The sequence below is a fragment of the Oncorhynchus clarkii genome, chromosome 32, assembly GCF_045791955.1.
Source record: "Oncorhynchus clarkii lewisi isolate Uvic-CL-2024 chromosome 32, UVic_Ocla_1.0, whole genome shotgun sequence".
Lineage (NCBI taxonomy): Eukaryota > Metazoa > Chordata > Actinopteri > Salmoniformes > Salmonidae > Oncorhynchus > Oncorhynchus clarkii.
The window spans coordinates 15,639,728-15,667,282 of record NC_092178.1 but is presented as its reverse complement, the minus strand read 5'-3'; the positions used below and the strand labels follow the sequence as shown (position 1 = coordinate 15,667,282).

The following is a 27,555-nucleotide window of genomic DNA, read 5'->3' as shown; positions in this document are numbered from 1 at the left end:
ACCCACTTTGAGGATAACACAGTGCCACCGACGCGGCCCGCTCCCAAGGACTGTGGCCGACGTGAGTAAGACATTTAAGCGTGTTAACCCTCGCAAGGCTGCCGGCCCAGACGACATCCCAAGCCATGTCCTCAGAGCATGCACAGACCATCTGGCTGGAATGTTTACGGACATATTCAATCTCTCCCTACCCCAGTCGGCTGTCGCCACTTGCTTCAAGATGTCCACCATTGTTCCTGTACCCGAGAAAGCAAAGGTAACTGGACTCAATGACTATCGCCCTGTAGCACTCACTTCTGTCATCATGAAGTGCTTTGAGAGACTAGTCATGGATCATATCACCTCTACCTTACCTGACACCTGAGATCCACTTCAATTTACTTACCTCCCCAATAGATCCACAAACGATGCAATCGCCATCACACTGCACACTGCCCTAACACATCTGGACAAGAGGAATACCTATGTAAGAATGCTGTTAATTGACTATAGGTCAGCCTTCAACACCATAGAACCCTCCAAGCTCATCATTAAGCTCGGGACCCTTGGTCTGAACCTCGCCCTGTGCAACAGGGTCCTGGGCTTCCTGACGGGCCGCCCCCCCATGTGGTGAAGGTGGGAAACAACATCTCCATTTCACTGATTCAACACAGGGGTCCCACAAGGGTGCGTTCTGAGCCCTCTTCTGTACTCCCTGTTCAACCATGACTGCGTGACCAGGCACGCCTCCAACTTCATCATCAAGTTCATCATCAAGTGCAGACGACACAACAGTAGTAGGCCTGATTACCAACAATGACAAGCAGCCTACAGGGAGGAGGTGAGGACCCTGGTAGAGTGGTTCCAGGAAAATAACCTCTCCCTCAACGTCAACAAAATGAAAGAGATGATCGTGGACTTCAGGAAACAGCAGAGGAGAAGCCTTCTCCACAGTGGAGAAGGTGGAAAGCTTCAAGTTCCTCCGACGTACACATCACTGACAATCTGAAATGGTCCACCCACACAGACAGTGTGGTGAAGAAGGCGCAACAGCGCCTCTTCAACCTCAGGAGGCTGAAGAAATTAGTCTTGGCCCCTAAGACCCTCGTAAACTTCTACAGATTCACAATTGAGAGCATCCTGTCGGACTGTATCACCACCTGGTACGGCAACTGCACCGCCCGCAACCTCGGGGCTCTCCAGGAGGTGGTGCGGTCTGCACAACGCATCATCGGGAGCACACTGCCTGCCCTCCAGAACACCAACAGCACCCAATGTCACAGGAAGGCCAAAAAGATCATCAAGGACAACAATCACCCGAGACACGGCCTGTTCACCCCGCTATCATCCAGAAGGCGAGGTCAGTACAGATGCATCAAAGCTGGTACATAGAAACTGAAAAACAACTTCTAAGGCCATCAGACTGTTAAATAGCCATCACTAGCCGGCTACCACCGGGTTACTCAACCCTGCCCCTTAGAGGCTGCTGCCCCATGTATATAGACTTGGAATCACTGGTCACTTTAAAAATGGAACACTAGTCACTTTAATGATGTTTACATCCTGCTTTACTCATCTCATGTGTATATACTGTATTCTATTCTACTGTATTTTAGTCATTGCCATGCCGACATTGCTCTATCTAATATTTCTATATTTCTTAATTCCATTCTTTTACTTTTAGATTTGTGTGTATTGTTGTGAATTGTTAGATACTACTGCACTGTTGGAGCTAGGAACACAAGCATTTCGCTACACCCACAATAACATCTGCTAAATATGTGTACGTGACCAATACAATTTTATTTGATTTGATAGTAGAGGCTACTTTGCAATCTGCACGCTGAGACCGTGGAAGAAGCCATATGTGATGCTCAGTGAAGAGGAAACAGAACTCAATAAACAAAGCGCCAGAGAGCGCCACGCTTGTCATGATGGAGGTTACACTTGGCGCTCTGCTGGCTCCTGCAGGGTTTGATGCGGTAATATAAATTGTCTGGGGCCACAATCCTCCACATTGTCTCTGTCGTTACCCCCACGTCACCCCTCTCCTCTCCTCAGCAGACCCTGTACAGTCAACTCATCATCTTTTTCTCCCTCTCTCCTACCCCCACTCCCTCGCTACCCCACTTCTCTCTCACCCTCCCTATCTCTTTCCCTCCTTACTCAAAATAACGCTGTTGTACTCTCTCCCCCCCCCCTCTCTCTCTCTCTCTCTCTCTGTCTCTCTCTCGCTCTCTCTCTCTCTTTATCTCTCGCTCTCTCTCACTCTCTCTCTTACCCTCGCTCACTCTGACTGGCACTCTCTCTCTTTCTCTCTCTCTCACTCTCTCTTTCTCTCTCTATTTCTCTCTCTCTTTCTCTCTCGTACCCTCTCTCACTCTCTCTCTCTTGCGCTCTCTCTCTCCTCCTCTCTTGCTTTCTCTCTCGTACCCTCTCTCACTCTCTTTCTCTCTCGCTCTCTCTCACTCTCTCACTCTCTCTCTTACATCGCTCGCTCTCTCTCTCTCGATCTCTCTCTCTTACCATCTCTCGCTCGCTCTTGTTCTCTCTCTCTTTCTCTCTCGCTCTCTCTATATATCTTTCTTACTCTAACTCCTCTCTCTTTTTCAATTGTTCTCTTTCTTTCTGCCCATCTGTCTTCCATCACTTCTTTCTCTCTCCCTCTATCCCCTTTTCTTCTCTCCTACCCTTTATCTCTCCCTCTATCCCCTTTTCTTCTCTCCTACCCTTTATCTCTCCCTCTGTTCTCCAGTCTCCCGTGGTGTCAGTGGGCTTTGCTAGGTTCCATCCTAACCTGGTGGTGGGGGGGACCTACTCTGGCCAGATAGTCCTGTGGGACAACCGCAGCCACCGCAGAACTCCTGTACAGAGAACCCCCCTCTCAGCTGCAGCTCACACGGTAAGTCCACAGTGCAGTCCACCCTATTCCCTTTATAGTGCACTACTTTTACCAGCGCACTATGGGCCCTTGTCAAAAGTAGTGCACTATATAGGAAATAAGCTGCCATTTGGGACGCACTATTAGTCTCCATATGCACTGAGACACTTTCAACTTTCATCTTCAACGTATATTACTGGTTTAGAGGTGGTCATACACTATATTCACATCCAGAGCTGCAACACACTGAAACCCTGCAATCCCTGAGGACATTAAAAACATATAAGAGGAAGAATAGAAATGTCCTTGTACATCTTATAACCAGGGTTCCCCAACTGGCAGGCCGGGGGCCGAGCAAAAAAATCGAAAACTATATTTTTAATATAATTTTTTTTTTGTTGGACATAAAATACTATAAAAACACCAGGAAATCAGCTCCAAGTGATTTTAATTTTGGAAATCTGTTTCCAAGTATTCCCACGCATAATAGAGAGATGTGGTCGTATAGAAATGTAATCCAAGTTTGAAATTATTATGTTTTAAGTCAAATATTATCTGTTTGGGTTTCTTGCAGTCAATTTGCAGTTTACCAATTATCATGTTCCGGCCCCCTGAACATCCCCTCAAGAAAAATTTGTCCTGTGGCTGAGTCTAGTTGATGATCCCTCTAATATGGCTCCCGAGTGGCGCAGCGGTCTAAGGCACTACAGTCCCTGGTTCGAATCCAGGCTGTATCCCATCCGGCAATGATTGGGAGTCCCATAGGGCGGCGCACAATTGGCCCATCATCGTCTGGGTTTGGCCGGTGTAGGCCGTCATTGTAAATAAGAATTTGTTCTTAATCGACTTGCCTAGTTAAATAAAGGTTAAATAAAAATATATATATATTCTATCTATATTCTATCCTGTTATCTACCATAACTACCTTCTTAACCTCAATCTATTCACCCCAACAAACCCATTGAGCCTTAACACATTGTGAATACCACCCAAGGCAGGCAATAACGTTTATTGGTAGTGGTGGGAGGTGGGGGGGTTATTGTATGTCTAGTCCTTCGCCTCATTAACCCGCCTGCTCTCTGAAAGGGGCCTTTGTGGGCGAAAAAAAAATCTATTTGAGGTCAATAATGAGATAATGGTTTCACACAACACATTGTATTTGCACAGCGCTGAATGCCGATGCTAAGTTGGAGTAAGGGGCTGTTGCACATTGGCATCTCTTTACTCAATAAGAGCTTCCTGTCATCTCAGTGTTGTAGGAAGACAATATTTTACATCTTTGTGCATATTCAGGTTATACCTGCTGATAACTTTCATAAGATATTAAATGTGTGTGAAATAATATAAAGTATACTGCCTTATTCACATGTAGAGCAATTTAAACAACTACACTATGATGTAGATACAAATTAAATAACTGAATTGGAACTGAAGTGATACAATAAGGGAGACATCCAGTGTGTTTTTTCATTGTCATTCCCTTTCTGTTTTTTTACTTCCTCTATCTGTTCTGCCTGTACTTCCCGTGTCTGTACTGTCTGTACTTCATGTGTCTGTACTGTCTGTACTTCATGTGTCTGTACTGTCTATACTTCCTGTGTCTGTACTTCGTCTGTCTGTTCTGCCTGTACTTCCCGTGTCTGTACTGTCTGTACTTCATGTGTCTTTACTTCCCGTGTTTTTATTTCCTGTGTATGTCTTTCCTTTGTCTGTCCTTCCTGTGTCTATCCTTCCTGTATCTGTACTTCCTGTGTCTCTACTGTCTGTACTTCTCCTGTCTGTACTTCATGGGTCTGTACTGGCTATACTTCATGTCTCTCCTGTCTCTCCTGTGTCTGTACTGTCTGTCCTTCCTGTGTCTGTACTGTCTGTCCTTCCTGTGTCTGTAGCACCCGGTGTACTGTGTGAACGTGGTGGGAACACAGAACGCCAACAACCTGATCACCGTGTCCACAGATGGCAGGATGTGCTCCTGGAGTCTTGACATGCTCTCTCAGCCTCAGGTAAGAGCTGATCCGACATCAGTCAATAATGATCTGTATCATTAAGGCCCATCTCTTCAAACTGATTCAGAGTCAGCAATAGATTAGATAATCACATATGACATAGGGCATATTGTCATTAAAGAGATTGGTACTATAACTGACTCATACAAACAGTGTAGATAATACCATGATAAAGCCCTATCAAACAGTGTAGCTAATACCATGATAAAGCCCTATCAAACAGTGTAGCTAATACCATGACAAAGCCCTATCAAACAGTGTAGCTAATACCATGATAAAGCCCTATCAAACAGTGTAGCTAATACCATGATAAAGCCCTATCAAACAGTGTAGCTAATACCATGATAAAGCCCTATCAAACAGTGTAGCTAATACCATGATAAAGCCCTATCAAACAGTGTAGCTAATACCATGATAAAGCCCTATCAAACAGTGTAGCTAATACCATGATAAAGCCCTATCAAACAGTGTAGCTAATACCATGATAAAGCCCTATCAAACAGTGTAGCTAATACCATGATAAAGCCCTTTCAAACAGTGTAGCTAATACCATGATAAAGCCCTATCAAACAGTGTAGCTAATACCATGATAAAGCCCTATCAAACAGTGTAGCTAATACCATGATAAAGCCCTTTCAAACAGTGTAGCTAATACCATGATAAAGCCCTATCAAACAGTGTAGCTAATACCATGATAAAGCCCTTTCAAACAGTGTAGCTAATACCATGATAAAGCCCTTTCAAACAGTGTAGCTAATACCATGATAAAGCCCTTTCAAACAGTGTAGCTAATTCCATGATAAAGCCCTTTCAAATAGTGTAGCTAATACCATGATAAAGCCCTATCAAACAGTGTAGCTAATACCATGATAAAGCCCTTTCAAACAGTGTAGCTAATACCATGATAAAGCCCTATCAAACAGTGTAGCTAATACCATGATAAAGCCCTTTCAAACAGTGTAGCTAATACCATGATAAAGCCCTATCAAACAGTGTAGCTAATACCATGATAAAGTCCTATCAAACAGCGTAGCTAATACCATGATAAAGCCCTATCAAACAGTGTAGCTAATACCATGATAAAGCCCTATCAAACAGTGTAGCTAATATTATGATAAAGCCCTATCAAACAGTGTAGCTAATACCATGGCAAAACCCTATTAAACACAATGTATGCTAAATAACTGCAGTATGTGACATATGTGACAACTGTCTATGTGACATATGTTACAGACTCACTATAACTAGGTCAGCACAACCTTAACATGAGGTTTAATCCTTTAACTGTGTGTGTGTGTGTGTGTGTGTGTGTGTGTGTGTGTGTGTGTGTGTGTGTGCGTGCGTGCGTGCGTGTGTGTGTGTGCGGCGTGTGTTTGTGTGTGTGTGTGTGTGTGTGTGTGTGTGCGGGCGTGCGTGCGTGCGTGCGTGTGTGTGTGTGTTGTAGGAGAGCATGGAGCTGGTGTACAACAAGTCTAAAGCGGTGGCTGTGACAGGCATGGCGTTCCCCACTGGAGACGTCAATAATTATGTGGTGGGGAGTGAGGAGGGAACCGTGTACACCGCATCCAGACACGGCAGGTTAGAGGAACACACGTACACACACAAACACACACTGAGACACACAAACACGGCACGGAGACACTGACAAACACACACACCAACACACACACGCACACTCACACAGGTAGACACTGAGACACACTGACACCTATACTTTCAGTGATTGATATACAACCACAAATAGCAAGTGAACCCGTGTATAGTTACAGACAGATGTGTACACACACACTATAAACTTTATATTTTGATGCAGCCTATCTCAGCAAGAAGCTCCTGTTAACTCTTGAAAACGCTATTAGGACCTAGTTCCCCCCATATAGTCTCCTCGGTTCTTTCTGACACGCGCTCTCTCTGTCTCTCTCTATCTCTCTCTCTGTCTCTCTCTATCTCTCTCTGTCTCTCTCTCTATCTCTCTCTGTCTTTCTATCTCTCTCTCTCTCTCGCTCTCTCTCTGTCTTTCCATCTCTTTCTCTCTCTCTCTGTCTCTATTCCTCTCTCTCTCTCTCTCTCTCTCTCTCTCTCTCTCTCTCTCTCTCTCTCTCTCTCCCATGCTCCTTTGCAGCAAGGCGGGGATCTGTGAGATGTTTGAGGGCCACCAGGGGCCAGTGACGGGCCTCAGCTGTCACAACGCTGTCGGCCCCGTAGACTTCTCCCATCTCTTCGTCACCTCGTCGTTTGACTGGACTGTCAAACTGTGGAGCACCAAGGTAGAGGGATCTGATTGTGTCTAAACTAGGTATTACCTACATGCCCTGACTGAGTAGAGGAATAGAGACACAGTGAGACTGTCAGTGTCACAGACTGTGTTCATGAGTCAAAAAGAGGAGCTAAATAAATACATAGATACATTAGTGGGGAGGGAGGTTATGTGTCCGTGGCAGTGAACCGACTGGACTGGAGTGGACTGTGGATGGACGGAGCGAAGGATGGATGAAGAAAGGAAAAGAAGGGAGGGATGGAGAGAACGGGAGGAGTGAGGCTGTTGACTGGGGTTCAAACCACAGAGAGACAGCGGGGGCCAGGAAGGCTGTAGATATACAGTAAACCACAGAGAGGCAGCGGGGGCCAGGGAGGCTGTAGACTGCTGTGGAACTCCTCTCTCCCATTCTGACCTTTCTGTCTGGAGACAGAGGAGCGCACCACAACCACCACAGAGACGGACAGAGGGAGGGAGGGAGGGAGGGAGGGAGGGAGGGAGGGAGGGAGGGAGGGAGGGAGGGAGGGAGGGAGGGAGGGAGGGAGGGAGGGAGGGAGGAAGCTATTGAAAATTAAAGAAGGGAGAGTTAAAGTTAAATTAGGAACATCCAGCTGGCTGGAAGGGTTGGTTTAGGAAGAAGAGGAGGGAACAGAAGAGGTGAAGAGGAGAGAAGAGGTGAAGAGATGAGAGGAGAGCACAGAATAAGAGAAAAAGAGGAAAGTGAAGAGGCGAGAGGAAGAGAAGAAGAGGAGAGAAGAGAAGAGGAAATAAAGACCCCATCATAAAACTCACTCAACTGAACAAAAATATAAACGCAACATGTAAAATGTTGGTTCCATGAGATGAAATAAAAGATCCCAGAAATTTTACATACACACAAAAAGCTTATTTATCTCAAATTGTGTGCACAAATTGGTTGACATCCCTGTTAGTGAGCATCCCTTGTACTGGGGAAAATAAAAGGCCACTTTAAAATGTGCAGTTTTGTCACACTACACAATGCCACAGATGTCTCAAGTTTTGAGGGAGCGTGCAATTAACATGCTGACTGCAGGAATGGCCACCAGTGCTGTTGCCAGATAATTTAATGTTAATTTCTCTAACATCGTTTTAAAGAATTTGGTTGTCCGTCCAACCGGCCTCACAACAGCAGACCACGTGTAACCACGCCAGCCCAGGACCTCAACATCCGGCTTCTTCACACGCTGGAGCTGGAGACGTGTGCTCTTCACGGATGAATCCCAGTTTCAACTGTACCTTGCAACCGGCCAGATGGCCGTTTGCTGATGTCCCATGGTGTCACGTGCTGACCTTAGTTTATTTGTATGTCTCTGTGTTAGGTTGGTCAGGGTTGTGAGTTGGGGTGGGTTGTCCATGCTATTTTTTTCTAGGTTATATTTTCTACGTGTTTGGCCTAGTATGGTTCTCAGTCAGAGGCAGGTGTCGTTCGTTGTACTTAGGTAGCCTTTTCCCACCTGTGTTTTGTGGGTGATTATTTTCTGTTTAGTGTTTTTCGTCACCTTACAGGACTGTTCGTTTGTCGTTTTTGTTGTTTTGTTCAGTGTTCAGTTGTTTTATTAAAATAATGGACACTTACCACGCTGCACCTAGGTCCTCCTCTCTTTCTCCAGACGACAACCGTTACACATGGTGGTGGTGAGGTTATGGTATGGGCAGGCATAAGCTAAGGACAACGAACACAATTGCACTTTATTGATAGCAATTTGAATGCACAAAGATACCGTGGCGAGATCCTGAGGCCCATTGTCTTGCCATTAATTCACCGCCACCACCTCATGTTTCAGCATGATAATTCATGGCCCCTTGTCGCAAGGATCTGTACACAATTCCTGGAAGCTGAAAATGTCCCAGTTCTTCCATGGCCAGCATACTCACTAGACATGTCACCCATTGAGCCTGTGTGGGATGCTCTGGATGTACATGTTCCAGTTCCTGCCAATATCCAGCAACTTCGCACAGCCATTGAAGAGGAGTGGGACAACATTCCACAGACCACAATCAACAGCCTGATCAACTCTATGCGAATGAGATGTGTCGCGCTGCACGAGGTAAATGGTGCTCACACCAGATATTGACTGGTTTTCTGATCTACGCACCTGCCTTTTTGTTAAGGTGTGCGTGTGCGTGCATGTGTGTGGTTGTGGGCACACCATTGTGCGCGGTTGTGGGCACAGCTGGCTAACCTTTGCTTACCTAAGGTTACCATAGAGGTTTACATTTGCCTTGCCAATCAACGCCATCAAACGACACAGCTCTCTCCACAGAGAGTTCAAAAGGCAGGAATGCAATACTCTGAATGTGTTTTTACACTCAGCGGCGCAAATATTGTGGTTATGAAACCATATGGGTTGTGAGCTGCCTGACTCTGATGTTGACAGGGAGACGTCTAGAGACTGAGGGCGAATAACTTAACTGCTTAGGCCTAGTTATGACCTTAGAAAACCATTTCTGTGTCTGAAATAGCACCCTATAGTGTAAGTAGTACGCAATATGGGCATTCTATTCCCTATTTTTATTTATTTATTTATTTTTTTAATTTTACCTTTATTTAACCAGGCAAGTCAGTTAAGAACAAATTCTTATTTTCAATGACGGCCTGGGAACAGTGGGTTAACTGCCTGTTCAGGGGCAGAACGACAGATTTGTACCTTGTCAGCTCGGGGGTTTGAACTCGCAACCTTCCGGTTACTAGTCCAACGCTCTAACCACTAGGCTACCCTATTCCCTATATAGTGCACTAGACTAAGGAATAGGGTGCCATTTCGGACACAGATAATGTCTGATAGGAGACCATGGTGATTTTTAGCCTCAAATTTATGAAATAGGTGTGCTCATTCATGCTAAGTCACAGTTCAGCTGATTGATCATTATTATAATAAGTGTCTCTCTGTCTTGATTGTGTGAATGAAGGAAGCCTACTCATCATACGATTTTCATTCCACTACTTGGCCTGGTTTGACCTGATGTCCTTAGCCAGATCACATTCATAAAGTACTTTCTGCCCCTTCTGTTTCCCAGCAAATGGAACCATATTTCCTATATATAGCTGTGGTTAAAAGTAGTGCATTAAATAGGGAATAGGGTGTCATTTAATATGTTTGTTGGAGACTGAATGAATGGAACAACTGGAGTAAAGGCAGACCAGGATTCTCTCTGTTCAACCTCCATTTTGGAATCTATAGACCAGAATTCTCTCTGTTCAACCTCCATTTTGGAATCTATAGACCAGAATTCTCTCTGTTTAAACTCCAGTTTGGAATCTACAGACCAGGATTCGCTCTGTTCAACCTCCATTTTGGAATCTATAGACCAGGATTCTCTCTGTTTAAACTCCAGTTTGGAATCTACAGACCAGGATTCTCTCTGTTTAAACTCCAGTTGGGAATCTACAGACCAGGATTCTCTCTGTTTAAACTCCAGTTGGGAATCTACAGACCAGGATTCTCTCTGTTTAAACTCCAGTTTGGAATCTACAGACCAGGATTCTCTCTATTTAAACTCCAGTTTGGAATCTACAGACCAGGATTATCTCTGTTTGAACTCCAGTTTGGAATCTACAGACCAGGATTCTCTCTGTTTAAACTCCAGTTTGGAATCCACAGACCAGGATTCTCTCTGTTTAAACTCCAGTTTGGAATCTACAGACCAGGATTCTCTCTGTTTAAACTCCAGTTTGGAATCTACAGACCAGGATTCTCTCTGTTTAAACTCCAGTTTGGAATCTACAGACCAGGATTCTCTCTGTTTAAAGTCCAGTTTGGAATCTACAGACCAGGATTCTCTCTGTTTAAACTCCAGTTTGGAATCTACAGACCAGGATTCTCTCTGTTTAAAGTCCAGTTTGGAATCTACAGACCAGGATTCTCTCTGTTTAAACTCCAGTTTGTAATCTACAGACCAGGATTCTCTCTGTTTAAACTCCAGTTTGGAATCTACAGACCAGGATTCTCTCTATTTAAACTCCAGTTTGGAATCTACAGACCAGGATTCTGTCTGTTTAAACTCCAGTTTGGAATTTACAGACCAGGATTCTCTCTGTTTAAAGTCCAGTTTGGAATCTACAGACCAGGATTCTCTCTGTTTAAAGTCCAGTTTGGAATCTACAGACCAGGATTCTCTCTGTTTAAACTCCAGTTTGGAATCTACAGACCAGGATTCTCTCTATTTAAACTCCAGTTTGGAATCTACAGACCAGGATTCTCTCTGTTTAAACTCCAGTTTGGAATCTACAGACCAGGATTCTCTCTGTTTAAACTCCAGTTTGGAATCTACAGACCAGGATTCTCTCTGTTTAAAGTCCAGTTTGGAATCTACAGACCAGGATTCTCTCTGTTTAAACTCCAGTTTGGAATCTACAGACCAGGATTCTCTCTGTTTAAAGTCCAGTTTGGAATCTACAGACCAGGATTCTCTCTGTTTAAACTCCAGTTTGTAATCTACAGACCAGGATTCTCTCTGTTTAAACTCCAGTTTGGAATCTACAGACCAGGATTCTCTCTGTTTAAACTCCAGTTTGGAATCTACAGACCAGGATTCTCTCTGTTTAAACTCCAGTTTGGAATCCACAGACCAGGATTCTCTCTGTTTAAACTCCAGTTTGGAATCTACAGACCAGGATTCTCTCTGTTTAAACTCCAGTTTGGAATCTACAGACCAGGATTCCCTCTGTTTAAACTCCAGTTTGGAATCTACAGACCAGGATTCTCCGTTGGAACTTTAGTTTGGAATCTACAGACCAGGATTCTCTCTGTTTAAACTCCAGTTTGGAATCTACAGACCAGGATTCTCTCTGTTTAAAGTCCAGTTTGGAATCTACAGACCAGGATTATCTCTGTTTAAACTCCAGTTTGGAATTTACAGACCAGGATTCTCTCTGTTTAAAGTCCAGTTTGGAATCTACAGACCAGGATTCTCTCTGTTTAAACTCCAGTTTGGAATCTACAGACCAGGATTCTCTCTGTTTAAAGTCCAGTTTGGAATCTACAGACCAGGATTCTCTCTGTTTAAACTCCAGTTTGGAATCTACAGACCAGGATTCTCTCTGTTTAAACTCCAGTTTGGAATCTACAGACCAGGATTCTCTCTGTTCAACCTCCAGTTTGCCTTTGAATTTATTTTTAGAAACATGAGTTTGGCCAGAGTATGTGGCTACAGGGTCATGTGATGGTGTCTTTAGAGCAGGTCAGCAGTGCAGAATATCCTCTCCACGCTTGCAAAGCCACTGGGGATGATAAACACCCTTTGTGCCACTCTTGCCAGGCTGGGCAGGGATGCATAGTTTTGGTTTTATCTGCCCACCTCATGCCTTTCTGTTAGCATGTGCATGTAGTAAGTACACCGTCATGCTTTCAGGATATGTCTTTTCAGATATTTTAGTTGTGGACATTACATCACCACACTCCTTCTCTTGGTTTTGGTCCTGATCTTTGTAAGTCACCTTGATTTTGCACCTGTGTGTTTTATCACTTTCTTTATGAAAAGATTTTGTGAATTCCATGACAAGGGGTTATAGCAGTACACAAGACGAGAAGGCCGACGCTCCAGCCTTTGGGAATCTCGCTCTGAGCTCCAGTCAAATTGGGCACACTCCACTCCTCACTCTGCTCACATACTCTGCTGTATTTTTCATTTCATTTGTTTTTCATTTCAAGTAAGTCACAGCCTATATGTTCAATGTATAGACTATGATGATTTAATGCAACAAAATGTTGTTTAAATGCTGAGGTTAATGTCCTTACCAGCCTAGAGTGTTGCTCTAGCAAATGCTTCACAAAGTATTTCTTTGTAGGCTATAGCCTTAAAATAATTTAAATAATATAGCTTAAATAATTAATTTTCATTGATTCTTAGGCTCCCTGTCTGGCTCCTGACCTATTAGAGTGTTTATATGCTGTTTAATATGAAATTATGAGTTTTGTTACATTCACCTTTTTATGTGTATTAAAAAACTTTTCATTCAAACATATGGTTTGGTTTCAGTACTTCATAACCAACTGGTAGGTCCAGGTAGTCACAAAAATAGATGGCTGTTGGTTCAATTGTGATTTTAATGAATGGAGATAATTCAGAGCATCAGTTTTTTTCCCTGTGAGTGCAGAGCTGTTTTTAGCCAAGGGGTTGGAAAGGATGTGGAACAAGCACAGTTTGGAATCTACAGTTTGGAATCTACGGTTTGGAATCTACAGTTTGGAATCTACGGTTTGGAATCTACAGTTTGGAATCTACAGTTTGGAATCTACAGTTTGGAATCTACAGTTTGGAATCTACAGGTCTGGATTATCTTTGTTGGAACTCCAGTTTGGAATCTACAGGCCTGGATTATCTTTGTTGGAACTCCAGTTTGGAATCTACAGCAAATGTCAGAATTGCTGCAGCAAAATCAAGCCTTTTTGCCCGCAAATATCGGGGACTGCTATATGTCTCAGAAAATAGAAGAGAGAGAGAGAGAGAGATTAGTAGTAGGTTGCTGTGGTCAGGTGTGTGTGCATTCCTGTCCCTTCCCTCGGGAGAGGGGAGGGGCTGGGGAAGGAGAGGAGAAGTGCAGGGAGAGGGGAGACGAGAAGGATGGGAGGAGGGGAGAGAGAGCACATTCCTCCCAAGCGGTCTGTCTTTATGTCTCAGCCTGACTCCCACTCCCTACCTGTCTCAGCCTAGCCTACCTGACTCCCACTCCATACCTGTCTCAGCCTACCTGACTTCCACTCCCTACCTGTCTCAGCCTACCTGACTCCCACTCTCTACCTGTCTCAGTCTACCTGACTCCCTCTCCCTACCTGTCTCAGTCTACCTGACTCCCTCTCCCTACCTGTCTCAGCCTACCTGACTCCCACTCCCCACCTGTCTCAGCCTACCTGACTCCCACTCCCTGACCTGTCTCAGCCTACCGGACTCCCACTCTCTACCTGTCTCAGCCTACCTGACTCCCACTCCCTACCTGTCTCAGCCTACCTGACTCCCACTCCCTACCTGTCTCAGCCTACCTGACTCCTACTCTCTACCTGTCTCAGCCTACCTGATTCCCACTCCCTACCTGTCTCAGCCTACCTGACTCCCACTCCCTACCTGTCTCAGCCTACCTGACTCCTACTCTCTACCTGTCTCAGCTTACCTGACTCCTACTCTCTACCTGTCTCAGCCTACCTGACTCCCACTCCCTACCTGTCTCAGCCTACCTGACTCCTACTCTCTATCTGTCTCAGCTTACCTGACTCCTACTCTCTACCTGTCTCAGCCTACCTGACTCCCACTCTCTACCTGTCTCAGCCTACCTGACTCCCACTCCCTACCTGTCTCAGCCTACCTGACTCCCACTCTCTACCTGTAACAGCCTACCTGACTCCCACTCCCTACCTGTCTCAGCCTAGTCTACCTGACTCCCACTCTCTACCTGTCTCAGCCTACCTGACTACCACTCTCTACCTTTCTCAGCCTACTTGACTCCCACTCTCTCCCTGTCTCAGCCTACCTGACTCCTACTCCCTACCTGTCTCAGCCTACCTGACTCCCACTCTCTACCTGTCTCAGTCTACCTGACTCCCACTCCCTACCTGTCTCAGCCTACCTGACTCCCACTCTCTACCTGTCTCAGCCTACCTGACTCCCACTCTCTACCTGTCTCAGCCTATCTGACTCCCACTCCCTACCTGTCTCAGTCTACCTGACTCCTACTCCCTACCTGTCTCAGCCTACCTGACTCCCACTCCCTACCTGTCTCAGCCTACCTGACTCCCACTCCCTACCTGTCCAGAATGCATTTAGCAACCCTCTGGAATTCTCTCTGACAGGCGTGGGAGGAGGAGGGGGGGGGGGTGGATGGGAGGGGGATTCTCCATCTCTATCTCGCTCTTTCTCTCCCTTTCTGTCTCTCACTGTCTGTCTCTTCTCTCTCTCTGCTCCCTCTCTTTTATGCCCCCTTACCTCTGTCTATGTCTTTCCTCATGTCTCTCTCTCTCTTCCCACTCTTTCTCTCCCTCTGTTTATTCTTTCATTCTTCCCCTCAGACAGCTGTTCCACTAAGGTTACAGTACAGCTTTGGAGAGGGAGATGTCTTTCATGTCTTCTGTTTTTTATGACACTGTGTGAATGTGCAAAGCTTTTTAATTATGCCTTTCCCAGACAGACCCCAAGGCTGCAGTGGGGCCAGACTGTCTACTGCCTCCCTTTTTCTCCCTCTATCTCTATCCCTCTTTCTCTCTCTCTCTACCTCCTTCTCTGTCCCCCCTCTCTCTGCCTCCCTCTTTCTCTCTCTCTCTCTGCCCCCCCCTCTCTGCCTCTCTCTCTCTCTGCCCCCTCTCTCTCTCTATCCTCATTTTCAATCAAATCAATCAAATGAATTTATAAAGTCCTTTTTACATCAGTCGATGTCACAAAGTGCTATACAGAAACCCAGCCTAAAACCCCAAACAGCAAGCAATGCAGGTGTAGAAGCGGTGGCTAGGAAAAACTCCCTAGAAAGGCAGGAACCTAGGAATATACCTAGAGAGGAACCAGGCTCTGAGGGGTGGCCAGTCCTCTTCTGGCTGTGCCAGGTGGAGATATAACAGTACATGGCCAAGGTGTTCAAACGTTCATAGATCATCTGCAGGGTCAAAAAATAATAATAATAATCACAGTAGTTGTAACGTGTGCAACAGGTCAGCCAGCACCTCATGAGTAAATGTTAGTTGGCTTTTCATAGCCGAGCATTCAGAGTTACAGACAGCAGGTGCCGTAGAGAAAATGAGTCGAAAACAGCAGGTCTGGGACAAGGTAGCACATCCGGTGAACAGGTCAGGGTTCCCTAGTCGCAGGCAGAACAGTTGAAACTGGAGCAGCAGCACGACCAGGTGGACTGGGGTCAGCAAGGAGTCATCAAGCCAGGTAGTCCTGAGGCATGGTCCTAGGGCTCAGGTCCTCTGGAGGGGAGGGAGAGGCAGAGAGAGAGAGAGAATTACAGAGAGCATACTAAAATTCACACAGGACACTAGATAAGACGGGAGAAATACTCCAGATATAACAGACTAACCCTAGTTCCCCGACACATAGACTATTGCAGCATAAATACTGGAGGCTAAGACAGGAGGGGTCGGGAGAAACTATTCCGACTCACTAACCTATCTCTCTCTGTGTGTTTCAGCACAATAAACCCCTCTACTCCTTTGAGGACAACGCTGACTACGTCTATGATGTCATGTGGTCCCCTGTGCACCCAGCTCTGTTTGCCGCCGTGGACGGGATGGGCCGTCTTGATCTGTGGAACCTCAACAATGACACAGAGGTGACTGTGTGTGTGTGTGTGTGTGTGTGTGTGTGTTTGGGTGTGTTAGACAGAGACAGAGAGAGAGAAACATGTCTCATGCTCTGTCACTGTATTGTTCTGGCATGTCCTCGTGTGTGTGTGTGTGTGTGTGTGTGTGTGTGTGTGTGTGTGTGTGTGTATGTGTGTGTGTGTGTGCTTGTTTTGTGTGTGTATCTGTATGTATGTCTGTGTGTGTGTGCTTGATTGTGTGTGTGATTTTGGTCTGTGTGTGTGTGTGCGCTTGTGTGTGTGTGTGTGTGCGCGCTTGTGTGCGCGCTTGTGTGCGCTTGTGTGCGTGTGTGTGTGTGCGCGCTTGTATGCGCCTGTGTTTGTGTGTGCACGTGTGTGTGTTCTTGTTTGTGTGTGTGTGTGTGTGTGTGTGTGTGTGTGTGTGTGTGTGTGTGTGTGTGTGTGTGTGTGTGTGTGTGTGTGTGTATGTGTGTGTGTATGGGGGTGCTTGTTTGTATGTGTGTATTCGTCTGTGTTTCTGTGTGTGTGTTTGTCCCCAGAGCCTCTCATGTTGGAGTGGAGCCAAACCACACAGCCACCAGCAGTCCCAGCAGCCCTCTCTGTGTGGGCGTTCCCTTCCCCACAAGTTCTCCCTAAATCAGATCGGTGACATCTCCTCACTCCGCTCCCATCAAACGCCCCATCAACGCTCCCACAACCAACTCATAACACTCCCATCTCCAAACCCCTCAAACCTTGGCTTCCACAACCGATCCCTCCCACCAAACGCCCCTAACCATCCCCTAGCGGTCCCTTCTCCAAACCCCTCCACCTAGGTTCCCTCAACCAATCCCTCAAACCAAATTCCCCATCAACGCTCCCATAATCATCCCCTAACGCTCCCTTCTCCTCCCCTCCCCACTCAACCATGTCACACCAGTACCCAAACACTCCCACAACCATCATCTAACACTCCTACAACTATCCCATAATGCTCTCCTCCACTCCAACCATGTCCAAACCCTGTCCCAGCAGCCCACAGACCACTAGTTTTCAGTCCCATGCAGAAGCTAGAAATACATCTTTCAGATCTAAACATTAGTTTGATAGTCGACCCTGGATTTGTCACTTGACCCTGGATGGCTTCTTTCATGGTTACATCCCAAATGGCACCCTATTCCCAAAACACTGAGTGTACAAACATTATGAACACCTGCTCTTTCCGTGACATAGACAGACCAGGTGAATCCAGGTGAAAGATATGGTCCTTTATTGATGTCACTTGTTAAATCCACTTCAATCATTGTAGATGAAGGGGAGGAGACGGGTTGAATAAGGATTTCTAAGCCTTGAGACAATTGAGAAATTGTGTCAAGAACTGCAACACTGCTGGGTTTTTCATGCTCAACAGTGTGTATAAAGAATAGTCCACCACCCAAAGGACATCCAGCCAATTTGACACAACTGTGGGAAGCATTGGAGTCAACTTTGGCCAGCATCCCTGTGGAACGCTTTCGACACCTTAGAGTCCCTGGCCTGACTAATTGAGGCTGTTCTGGGGGCAAAGGGGGGTGCAACTCAATATTAAGAAGGTGTTCATAATGTTTAGTACACTGTAATGCACTACTTTTAATGCCCATAGTGAGAAGAGAGCCATTTGGGGCACAGCCATAGTAATTGATCACAAATAAAAAATATGTTATTTATGGCATGTGTTGTCAGGGTAAAGGTATGCTAGGTTACAGAGAAAGCTACTCCACCCCTAACCTCTTGGTGCCAGTATGCTGCTTTTCTAGATAGCCCAGTCCTTGGTCTTTGCCCCGCCTTGTTGGGCAAGTCTTCAATCACTATGTAGCATTGTTGAATACACCCACAGTCTGACATCTAGGCTACCACACCCATAGCTAGAAAGGGAACGTGCCTGATCAGAAAACCAATGTTGCATTTCAAAATTGGTTAAAATTACGGTTAGGTTTAGGGGGTTACGGTTAGGGTTAAGGTGAGGTTAAGTTTTAGAATTTGGCTAGTCGGTATGTCAATGGGATGCTGGTCACAAATTGATTCACAGCCTTAGTCTCTCCCAGGTAGGAGGACTCCCTCTAGTACAGTCCTGTCACAACAAACTAAACCATCTTAAGGTGGAATAATCAAAACACCGCCCTTCTCCCCCAGAGGCATTGGCCCTCTGTCTATGTTACCGAGGGGTTACCGAGGGGCGAGGAGGGGGGCACGGAGGTCTCCCTTTCATGGCTCAGGTCAAAGTAGAGATGAAAGGGGCAACCACTCCCTCTTTTCGGCATTTCCACGGATACCGTGTCCACAGACCCTCCTCTCTAATTATAAATCTGGTCTCTCGCTCCTTATCTCCACCATTCCTCTCTCGCATTTTTAACCTCTGACCCAGCTCTTTGATAGAAGCTGTGACATTTGGGCCTTGCACTTTTGGAACTATACTATTGCTTCCATTTGCTTCAATCAAGCACAGCCAGCTAAAGATTTCCAAAACTGGCCTCCAGGGTGGCGCAGTGGTCTAGGGCACTGCATCGCAGCGCTAGCTGTGCCACCAGAGACTCTGGGTTCCGAGCCCGAACGGGAGTTGTAGCGATGAGACGAGATACTAACAATTGGATACCACAAAAAGGGGGTAAAAAAAAATAAAAAAAGATTTCCTAAACTATTTCAACTCAACTCGAATGAACAGAGACCCTTTATTCCATCCTCTAACAAGGACAGGTAACTGGGGAGCAGAGAGATTGAGCTGTACATGTTCCTTCCTTCAGTCCTTCAGCAACAGCAGGCTCTTCAGTGTAGTTTGAAGGAACACTTTGTTAAGGATGGATTGATGAGAAACATTTGGAGACACACACTCTCTCTTTCTCTCTCTCTCACACACACACACAGACTCACTCTCACTCCCTATTTCTCTCTCTCTCTCTCACACACACACACACACACACACACATACACAGACACACATACAATCTGAGATAGTTCACATTGTTGCTAATGGCAACAGCCCTCCATTGTTATGTACATATTAAAAAACACGCAGCCATCATAACGACATTAGCCTAGTGGTGGAGGGCGGCCTGGTTCTCATTTCCCCTTCACAAACACACAGCCAATTTAAGCAGCGAGTCTGGTGGAAGCTTCCAGTCAGTCTAATAGCAGCCAGTCTGTGGTTAGCCCTGCTCTAGCGCGGGGAAGCTGTCGTATTAGCCGACGTGATGCCGAGGCTTCTGTCTCCAACGACGACATGTGTCATAAACTAATCCTGTCTGTCATATGCAATAGTGCTTCAGCAGGCCCTGATAGCATACATAATCATATATAGACTGGTCCCAGATCTGATTCTGCTTTAGCCAACCCCTTTGGCTGGACTGCAATAGCTAATGCACAAACTGATCTGGGATTGGGCAATTACTCTGGGCCTGCGCCCCAAATGGAACCCTATGCCCTACACATGGAATCCCAAATGGAACCCTATGTCCTACACATGGAATCCCAAATGGAACCCTATGGCCCATGGCAAAAGTAGCGCCCTATGTAAGGAATAGGATGCCATTTGGGATCATCTGTGTTGATTAGTCCTGAGCAGCCTATGGTCCACAGGCTGTGGTGGGTATTGCTTTAATGGGCTTTATGAAGATTTATGTGGCTCATTAAAAGTTTCATATTGTTATTTCACATGGAGCTGAAGCAGACGTAGGTTTACTGGATGAAGACCCCAGTCTGGCTGTGAGAATGTACCATTCTGCTGGTGGCAGTGTCATTATACTGTTACAGCTATGAGTGAAACCTGAAATTGTAGTGCTTTCCTTGTCGCTGTCGCCTTCACTTGCTCTCTGGCAGTTCAGGCTGTACCTTTATGAATAAGTATGTTTGTATAACTGTAATGTACTTTGTGGATCAACCTGGATGGATGGATTGACTGGTGTAACCGTGTGAGCCGCAGGTCCCCACAGCCAGTGTGACCATCGAGGGAGCCTCCGCCCTAAACAGGGTGCGCTGGGGGTCGGCGGGCAAGGAGGTTGCCGTGGGTGACTCAGAGGGCCGTTTGTGGATCTACGACGCAGGAGAGGTATGATATGAACACTATGACTGAGTCTCAAATGGCCCACTACATCTAACCAGAGCCCTATAGGGTGCATTGTGTAGGGATCAGGGTGCCAACACAAAGTAGGCCCACATTACTTCACAAAACTCTTTTTGCCTTTCTTGATCAGCATTGTCTACATCAGAGTGAGTTAGCAGAACACATGTTTTCTTGTGAATGTTAACACCGGTACTACATAAGAAACTTTTAAGAGTATCGTTAGATAAACACTGTTTACATTTGAGTAAGCAAAACTTTTGTTTTCTAGGGAATGTTACAGTAATACTGTATAAAAAAAACTCACCAGAATATGACTATGGGTTAGGTGGTATGTAATATTAAGCATAGAGGAAAAATTTGTTGTCATATAAGTTAGTTTGTTATGTACTATTAACCCCAGAGAAAAACATCAACAATTTAGTTTTATCTCTACGGTATTAACATTCTGAGAATCCAGTTGTTTGGTGAATTTCTCTGTGACCTGTCACAATGGACAGAGCTACGCCACTGAGTTACATGAAAAAGTATGTACCCTTACAAAAAACACATGAATGTATTGACTTTATTTACATCTTCACATCAGACACGTGGTTTTCGGACACCTGTGAAGTGTCACCTGTGAAGTGTCACCTGTGAAGTGTCATGTGAAATGTTTCATGTTTTTTCCCCTCGTGATTTTGAATTTTTTTTTACTTCATTTTTTTTCTTCCCACAAGTTTATTTTTTGCGTTTCTTCTTCACCACTTCCAGCTTCATCTGGTCTCCCATCCAGGGACCGATCAGGACCGACCCAGTAGGATGCAGGGTGCTACAGTATGTTGCTGGATTGAGTGTGCCAAAACATGGACCTGGAAAAAAGGCAGCCAAAGTATAGGCCAGGGTAACAACCAAAGTATAGGCCAGGGTAACAACCAAAGTATAGGCCAGGGTAACAACCAAAGTATAGGCCAGGGTAACAACCAAAGTATAGGCCAGGGTAACAACCAAAGTATAGGCCAGGGTAACAACCAAAGTATAGGCCAGGGTAACAACCAAAGTATAGGCCAGGGTAACAACCAAAGTATAGGCCAGGGTAACAACCAAAGTATAGGCCAGGGTAACAACCAAAGTATAGGCCAGGGTAACAACCAAAGAGAGGGATAATTGCAGGAACGAGGGAGGCGTTTTATTTAATCACGCTGTCATACATTTTTTTAAAACTTTTTTGCATCCATTTACAATTCATTTGTTCTCGCATTTTGAAATTATTTGCCTTGTCTGGCCTTGTCTGGCAGGGAAGCAGTTCATTCAGCCTCATTTACTGCCTTTTAAAAAAACATAGCTGATATGGCTGACTAGCTTAAACAAATGTGATTTCTACTGACAATTGAGATGTACAAAATATGGCATAAGGGGACGACAAGCAGATTAGAGGCAATCCGTAATTTTGATTAATACATTAATGAGAGAGCTAGGACGGACGAAGTCAATATAACTGTTTGTTCAGAAATGTACAGCGACAAAATTCAGAACATGGGCCGTTCTTACAGTGTTTTCCCTGTACACCAAGTCAGGAACGTAGGATAAATAAAGGGGGCATATAAGCAGACAATGAAAGCTCTTACAATATTACATGATTCCATTTCTCAAAAACAGGTTATAGGCTACATGTGAACCACCAAGTCAGAACAATAGGAGAAATTAAGAGGTGAAAATAGACCAAATTATTAGGGTGAGGCTCACTACACAACATACACTTAGTATTATTTTCTTAGCTACAGTATACATATCTCAATTTTGTCATCAAAGTCTGCCATTCTCTGGATTTATGGTGCTTTCAAGACATCTGGGAACTCGAAGGAAAAAAAGGTTGAATCATGATGACGTCAGTGATCTTCAGGTCGTAGCTCTAAAAAGAGGCCCGAGTTCCAGATTTACAATTCTGAGTTGGATGAAAGTTCAAAACTTATTTTCCCAGTCATACCTCATTTTTCCAGAGTTCCCAGTTGTCTTGAACTCACTAAAGTCAGATTTTGCAGTACCGAGTTAAGTTGTTTTGAGCGCTGCACAAATCATGCTTCATTGACAGCATGGCCAATGTTGAATGTTTATAATTTTAAACTAGGAAAAGAGACCCTTAATCTTAGACTTGGTACCACACAGCCACTCCACTGAATATCAGGCTAGTGATTTATTTGCAATGTTTGCAGTTAGCTACAGATTCCTTCCAAACCACTCATTGTTGAATTTGTGATTTCCAACTTCCAACTCCAAATTGTGTAATGTTTATTTTCAATGGCCAATCAGCATCGATACGTTTTATCTATAATTTCTCTTCATTATTTATCTTCATATGACAAGGATTAAAAAGGATTCGCCAGTAGATTGTCAACTTGATTCATGGTGATGACTGCTAGATTTTGAAAGTATGATGTAGATATAACGTGATTTGATGTGATTTTATCTGTGGCCAAAGACCTTGAGCCTTCTTGGATGGGCACTTCTAATGTAACTCTATGGCAGCACCCAAGGGGCTAGAATTTTCAAGGTCTGTGACCTAGTGTCCCCATGAGTGACAGAACACAGAGCCAATCACGGTGCAACGTTCCGTATTTTCTGCCGGCTTGCCCCACCACCACAGAAAGCACTGAGCTATGCTGAAACACCTGCATTTTGGAGCTGCCTTGATCAAGAAAACAAAAAAGAGACCATGTTTGTATGCAGCTTAATTAACTCAATTATATATATATATATATATATATATATATATTGTTTTCAAACTGATATGTGACACGTATTAATGCCAAAATAACATTTATTTTTTATTATTGCAAAAAATGTGGGTCTCAAAACTCGCTGAATGAAGGGTCGCCACTGAGGGTAGTGTAATAAGTCATACGTATACAAGCCGTTCTTCAGGCACATTACCTTTAAACTCCATTGAGGGCCTGGTGTGTGGTTCATCAGGCGAGGGCATTGTCATGCTGAAACAGGAAAGGGCCTTCCCCAAACTGTTACCACAAAGTTGGAAGCACAGAATCGTCTACAATGTATGCTGTAGCATTAAGATATCCCTTCACTGGCATCCCGAGTGGCGCAGTGGTCTAAGGTGCCACTAGAGATGTGCCACTAGAGATCCTGGTTTGAGCCCAGGCTCTGTCGCAGCCGGCCGTGACCGGGAGATCCATGAGAGGCACACAATTGGTCCAGTGTCGTCCTGATTAGGGAAGGTTTTGCCCAGGGATGTTCTTGTCCCATATAAACATATAAATAAAAATTTAAAAAATATTTCCCTTCACTGGAACTAAGGGCCCTAGTCCGAACCATGAAAAACAGCCCTAGACCATTATTCCTCCTCCACCAAACTTTACAGATGGCATTGAGCCAGGTAGCGTTCTCCTGGCATCCGCCAAACCCAGATTCGTCCGTCAGACTGACAGAAGGTGAAGCATGATTCATCACTCCAGAGAACGAGTTTCCACTGCTCCAGAGTCCAATGGCGGTGAGCTTTACACCACTCCAGCCGACGCTTGGCATTGCGCATGGTGATCTTAGTCTTGTGTGAGGCTGCTCGGCCATGGAAACCCATTTCATGAAGCTCCCGACGAACAGTTATTGTGCTGACGTTGCTTCCAGAGGCAGTTTGGAACTCAGTAGTGAGTGTTGCAACCGAGGACAGATGATTTTTACGTGCTTCAGCACTGAGGCAGTCCCGTTCTGTGAGCTTGTGTGGCCTACCACTTCGCGGCTGAGCCTTTGTTGCCCCTAGACGTTTCCACGTAACAATATCAGCACTTACAGTTGACCACGGGACCTCTATATTTATTTTTATTGAACCTTTATTTAACTAAGTCGGTTAAGAACAAATTCTTATTTACCATGACAACCTATTAAAAGGCCAAAGGCCTCCTGCAGGGACTGGGGATTACTAATAAAATTGAAATATAGGACGAAACACACATCACGATAGGAGAGACACCATAATGAAGTAGTTCATTATCCTGAATTATATTTTCAGAGAATACAAATAAATGTCTCTGGTGTGTGAGATGGTACAGTGATATGGAATGAATATGTGGATAGTTTCTTGTTACTGGCTTTTTGTGTTCTCAGAGGTTTTATAGTTCATGTTGCTTGACCTCGTTAAGTGCTCTGTAAATACTTTCATTGGCTTTCCCTGTAACCTATAATTGATTGTAATTCCCATAAAAGCGTTACCCTGGGTGCCAGCCGGTTTCTGCTTTTGCCAACTCAACTTGTTTTCGTCTTGCCAAATGACGGAGATAGCGCCATTGAATAGATCAGCTTTAATATTGCAGATAGAGTGTGGCTTCTATCAATGTAATTATTTGCATAATTTCCAATCCCCAAAATATCTTCTGTAACAAGAGTGTGCAAAGCTGTCAGCAAGGCAAAGGGTGGCTACTTTGAAGAATCTCAAATAAAATATATTTACATTTGTTTAACACTTTTCTGGTTATTACAATGTAGAAAATAGTACAAATCAAGAAAAACCTTGAATGAGTAGGTGTGTCCAAACTTTTGACTGGTACTGTATATGTATGTTGTTTTATCATTCTGTTTTTATTGTAGTGTTTACAGGGCCCTCTTGTAAAATAGATGTTTAATCTCAATGTGACTCCCTGTTTAAATAAAGGTTAAATAAAATACAAATAAAATAAAATACAGTGCGTTTGGAAAGTTTTGGTTTGAGGGAAAGAAGAATGAAGCAAAGTACAGAGAGATCCTTGATAGAAACCTGCTCCAGAGTGCTTAGGACCTCAGACTGGGGGCGAAGTTTCACCTTCCAACACGACAACGACCCTAAGCACACAGCCAAGACAACGCAAGAGTGGTTTTGGGACAAGTCTCTGAATATCCTTGAGTTGCCCAGCCAGAGCCCGGACTTGAACCCAATCGAACATCTCTGGAAAGACCTGAAATAGCTGTTTAGTGACGCTCCCCATCCAACCTGACAAAGCTTGAGAGGATCTGCAGAGAAGAATGGGAGAAACTCCCCAAATACAGGTGTGCCAAGCTTGTAGCGTCATACCCAAGAAGACTCGAGGCTGTAATCAATGCCAAAGGTGCTTCAACAAAGTAGAGTCAGAATACTTTTGTAAATGTGATATTTCCAGTTTTTTTTTAACTAAATTTGCAAACATTTATAAAATCCTGTTTTTGCTTCGTCGTTACGGGGTGTGTAGATTGGCGAGGGGAAAAAAACAATTGAATCCATTTTAGAATAAGGCTGTAACGTAACAAAATGTTGAAAAAGTCAAAGGGTTTTAATACTTTCCGAATGCACTATCCATACTATATACATTTTACGGACACATTATATTTTACATTAGTTATCTATTTTTTTGTTGTTAAAAGTAGCGCACCAAATAGGGAGTTGGGTGCCATTTAGGAGGCACCCTAAGTGTATTGATGATGATTTCCCTGAGGAGGATCCCTGGTGTGCTTTAACAGTTCTGAGGATTTAAAATGGCCGCTGTCCCCTCCCACCTCCTTATTGCTGGTTAATTATAGCCTGCAAAGTGGTAACCGTAGTGACAGCCTGGGTGGCAGCCACGGCAACCAACCAACCAAGTAGCCTTTCCCATTTTACTTTCAAAGCAGTGCTTCGCAATGACTGGTTAGTGGAGGTCACAGTCATACAAAACCTGTAAGGAATGAAACAACGCTCTAAGTGGTTCTCGCGTGTACATTTCACTGACCATATTGACTAGATTAGCTCGAAACTTCAAGTAAACGCTACAATTGTATTTCTTCTAGGGTCCTCGATTCCTCAGGGACTTTTGGTAATGTGAAATGTAAATGTAGTGGACAGTAAACAAGGAGACCACAGATTTAGACCATGAACAGAATCATACATATACTGGACTGTATTTGCTCATGAGGCTGATAAATCAGCCAATCGGGTCCTGACAAAGACTCAGTTATTGGTCAAAACATAATCTATTGTATAGAAAAATACCATTGGGGATATCTATCAGTGTGAAGGTGGATATATTTAGTTTTTGTCTCTGTGGTTCCTCCTAGCTGGCAGTGCCCCACAGTGAGGACTGGGCACGTTTCGCCTGTACCCTGATGGAGATCAAGGCCAACCGGGCCGACGGCGAGGAGGAAGGGCCTGTGGAACTGACGCCATAGGATTGAACGAATCACTGCAGGATCCAATGGGATCACCGAGCATCGCCAGGCACACTGGGCGGGTCACTAGGCGATCCAGCCCATCAGAAGGCTTTGTTCTCACACCTTTATGACATGATTTCACACACCTGTCAAAGCAGCAGCATGTGTTTCTAGACCCCGCCCCCCGCCGTCTCTCTGTGACAGCTACGGGTCGTGTTTTCCTGTTCAGCCCTTGCTGACACATGCCAGATCTTACAACACTTGGATAGGCATTTTACCTATCAGCTAACCACATCATATGTTATAGTAATCTGGTGCCCGACTGCACAGTCAATGAAGTGGCAAGCAACCACTGGTTGATGCATGCAACGTCTGAGCAGGGGAACACAACCACTATTCCAGCAGTGTGTTCAGGCTACAACGTGCTTTCTCGCTACTGTATTAACATCACTGTTTTTGTGTTCATTTATGTTAATATATGTTAGTCGTATAAGCACCTCGGGCCTCTTTGTAATTTACTATATCAATTATTTATTGATTCACTTACTGTATGTGGTCAGTTGTCTTACAGTGCTCAGAACCTAAGTGAATCCCATATCCAATCATAGGTCTTACTACAGCTGTGAAACTAGCAGTGAGAACAGTTCGACAGGGCCTATAGGTCTCTATGCTGTCACGTTACAGAAGTCTCATGTTCACAGTGCTTTTGTTGTGCTTTTCTCAGTATCCAACCCCCTGCGTGCATGCAACACATTTATAGGTTCTTACAGCTTCATAGATATGTTCTAATATGTTGTGGATGTCTGTAAGTGCTTTATGTCAATGTTATAGGGCTCTAATGTGAGGATTATTGCACTGTCCATGGCTACAGGCCTAAGAAACCAATTCTAGTTTAGCACTTTGTTTGAGTGTGTGCCCGCTGTTTATCATGATATGTCTGCCAATAAATCATGGCTGAAGTACTGTTAA

General features: G+C 44.7%; 1 protein-coding gene across 1 annotated transcript; it reads left to right on the top strand.

Moving 5' to 3' along the window:
• The first annotated feature begins 877 nt into the window (after window positions 1–877).
• On the top strand, window positions 878–27,555 carry LOC139391907 (cytoplasmic dynein 1 intermediate chain 1-like). The gene is made up of 10 exons (XM_071139520.1): window positions 878–966; window positions 1,101–1,255; window positions 1,858–1,961; window positions 2,735–2,881; window positions 4,750–4,863; window positions 6,311–6,444; window positions 6,989–7,133; window positions 16,260–16,400; window positions 20,326–20,451; window positions 26,494–27,555. Exons 1-10 carry the CDS (start codon window positions 878–880, stop codon window positions 26,602–26,604), a joined length of 1,266 nt encoding a protein of 421 aa, XP_070995621.1. The 3' UTR covers window positions 26,605–27,555.

Bases quoted from the DNA above. Each gene is read 5' to 3' on its own strand.
- LOC139391907 (XM_071139520.1), top strand. From the start codon at position 878: ATGAAAGAGATGATCGTGGACTTCAGGAAACAGCAGAGGAGAAGCCTT. The intron at 967-1,100 runs GTACACATCACT...AAACTTCTACAG, and splicing joins AAGCTTCAAGTTCCTCCGAC to ATTCACAATTGAGAGCATCC. The intron at 20,452-26,493 runs GTATGATATGAA...GGTTCCTCCTAG, and splicing joins GGATCTACGACGCAGGAGAG to CTGGCAGTGCCCCACAGTGA.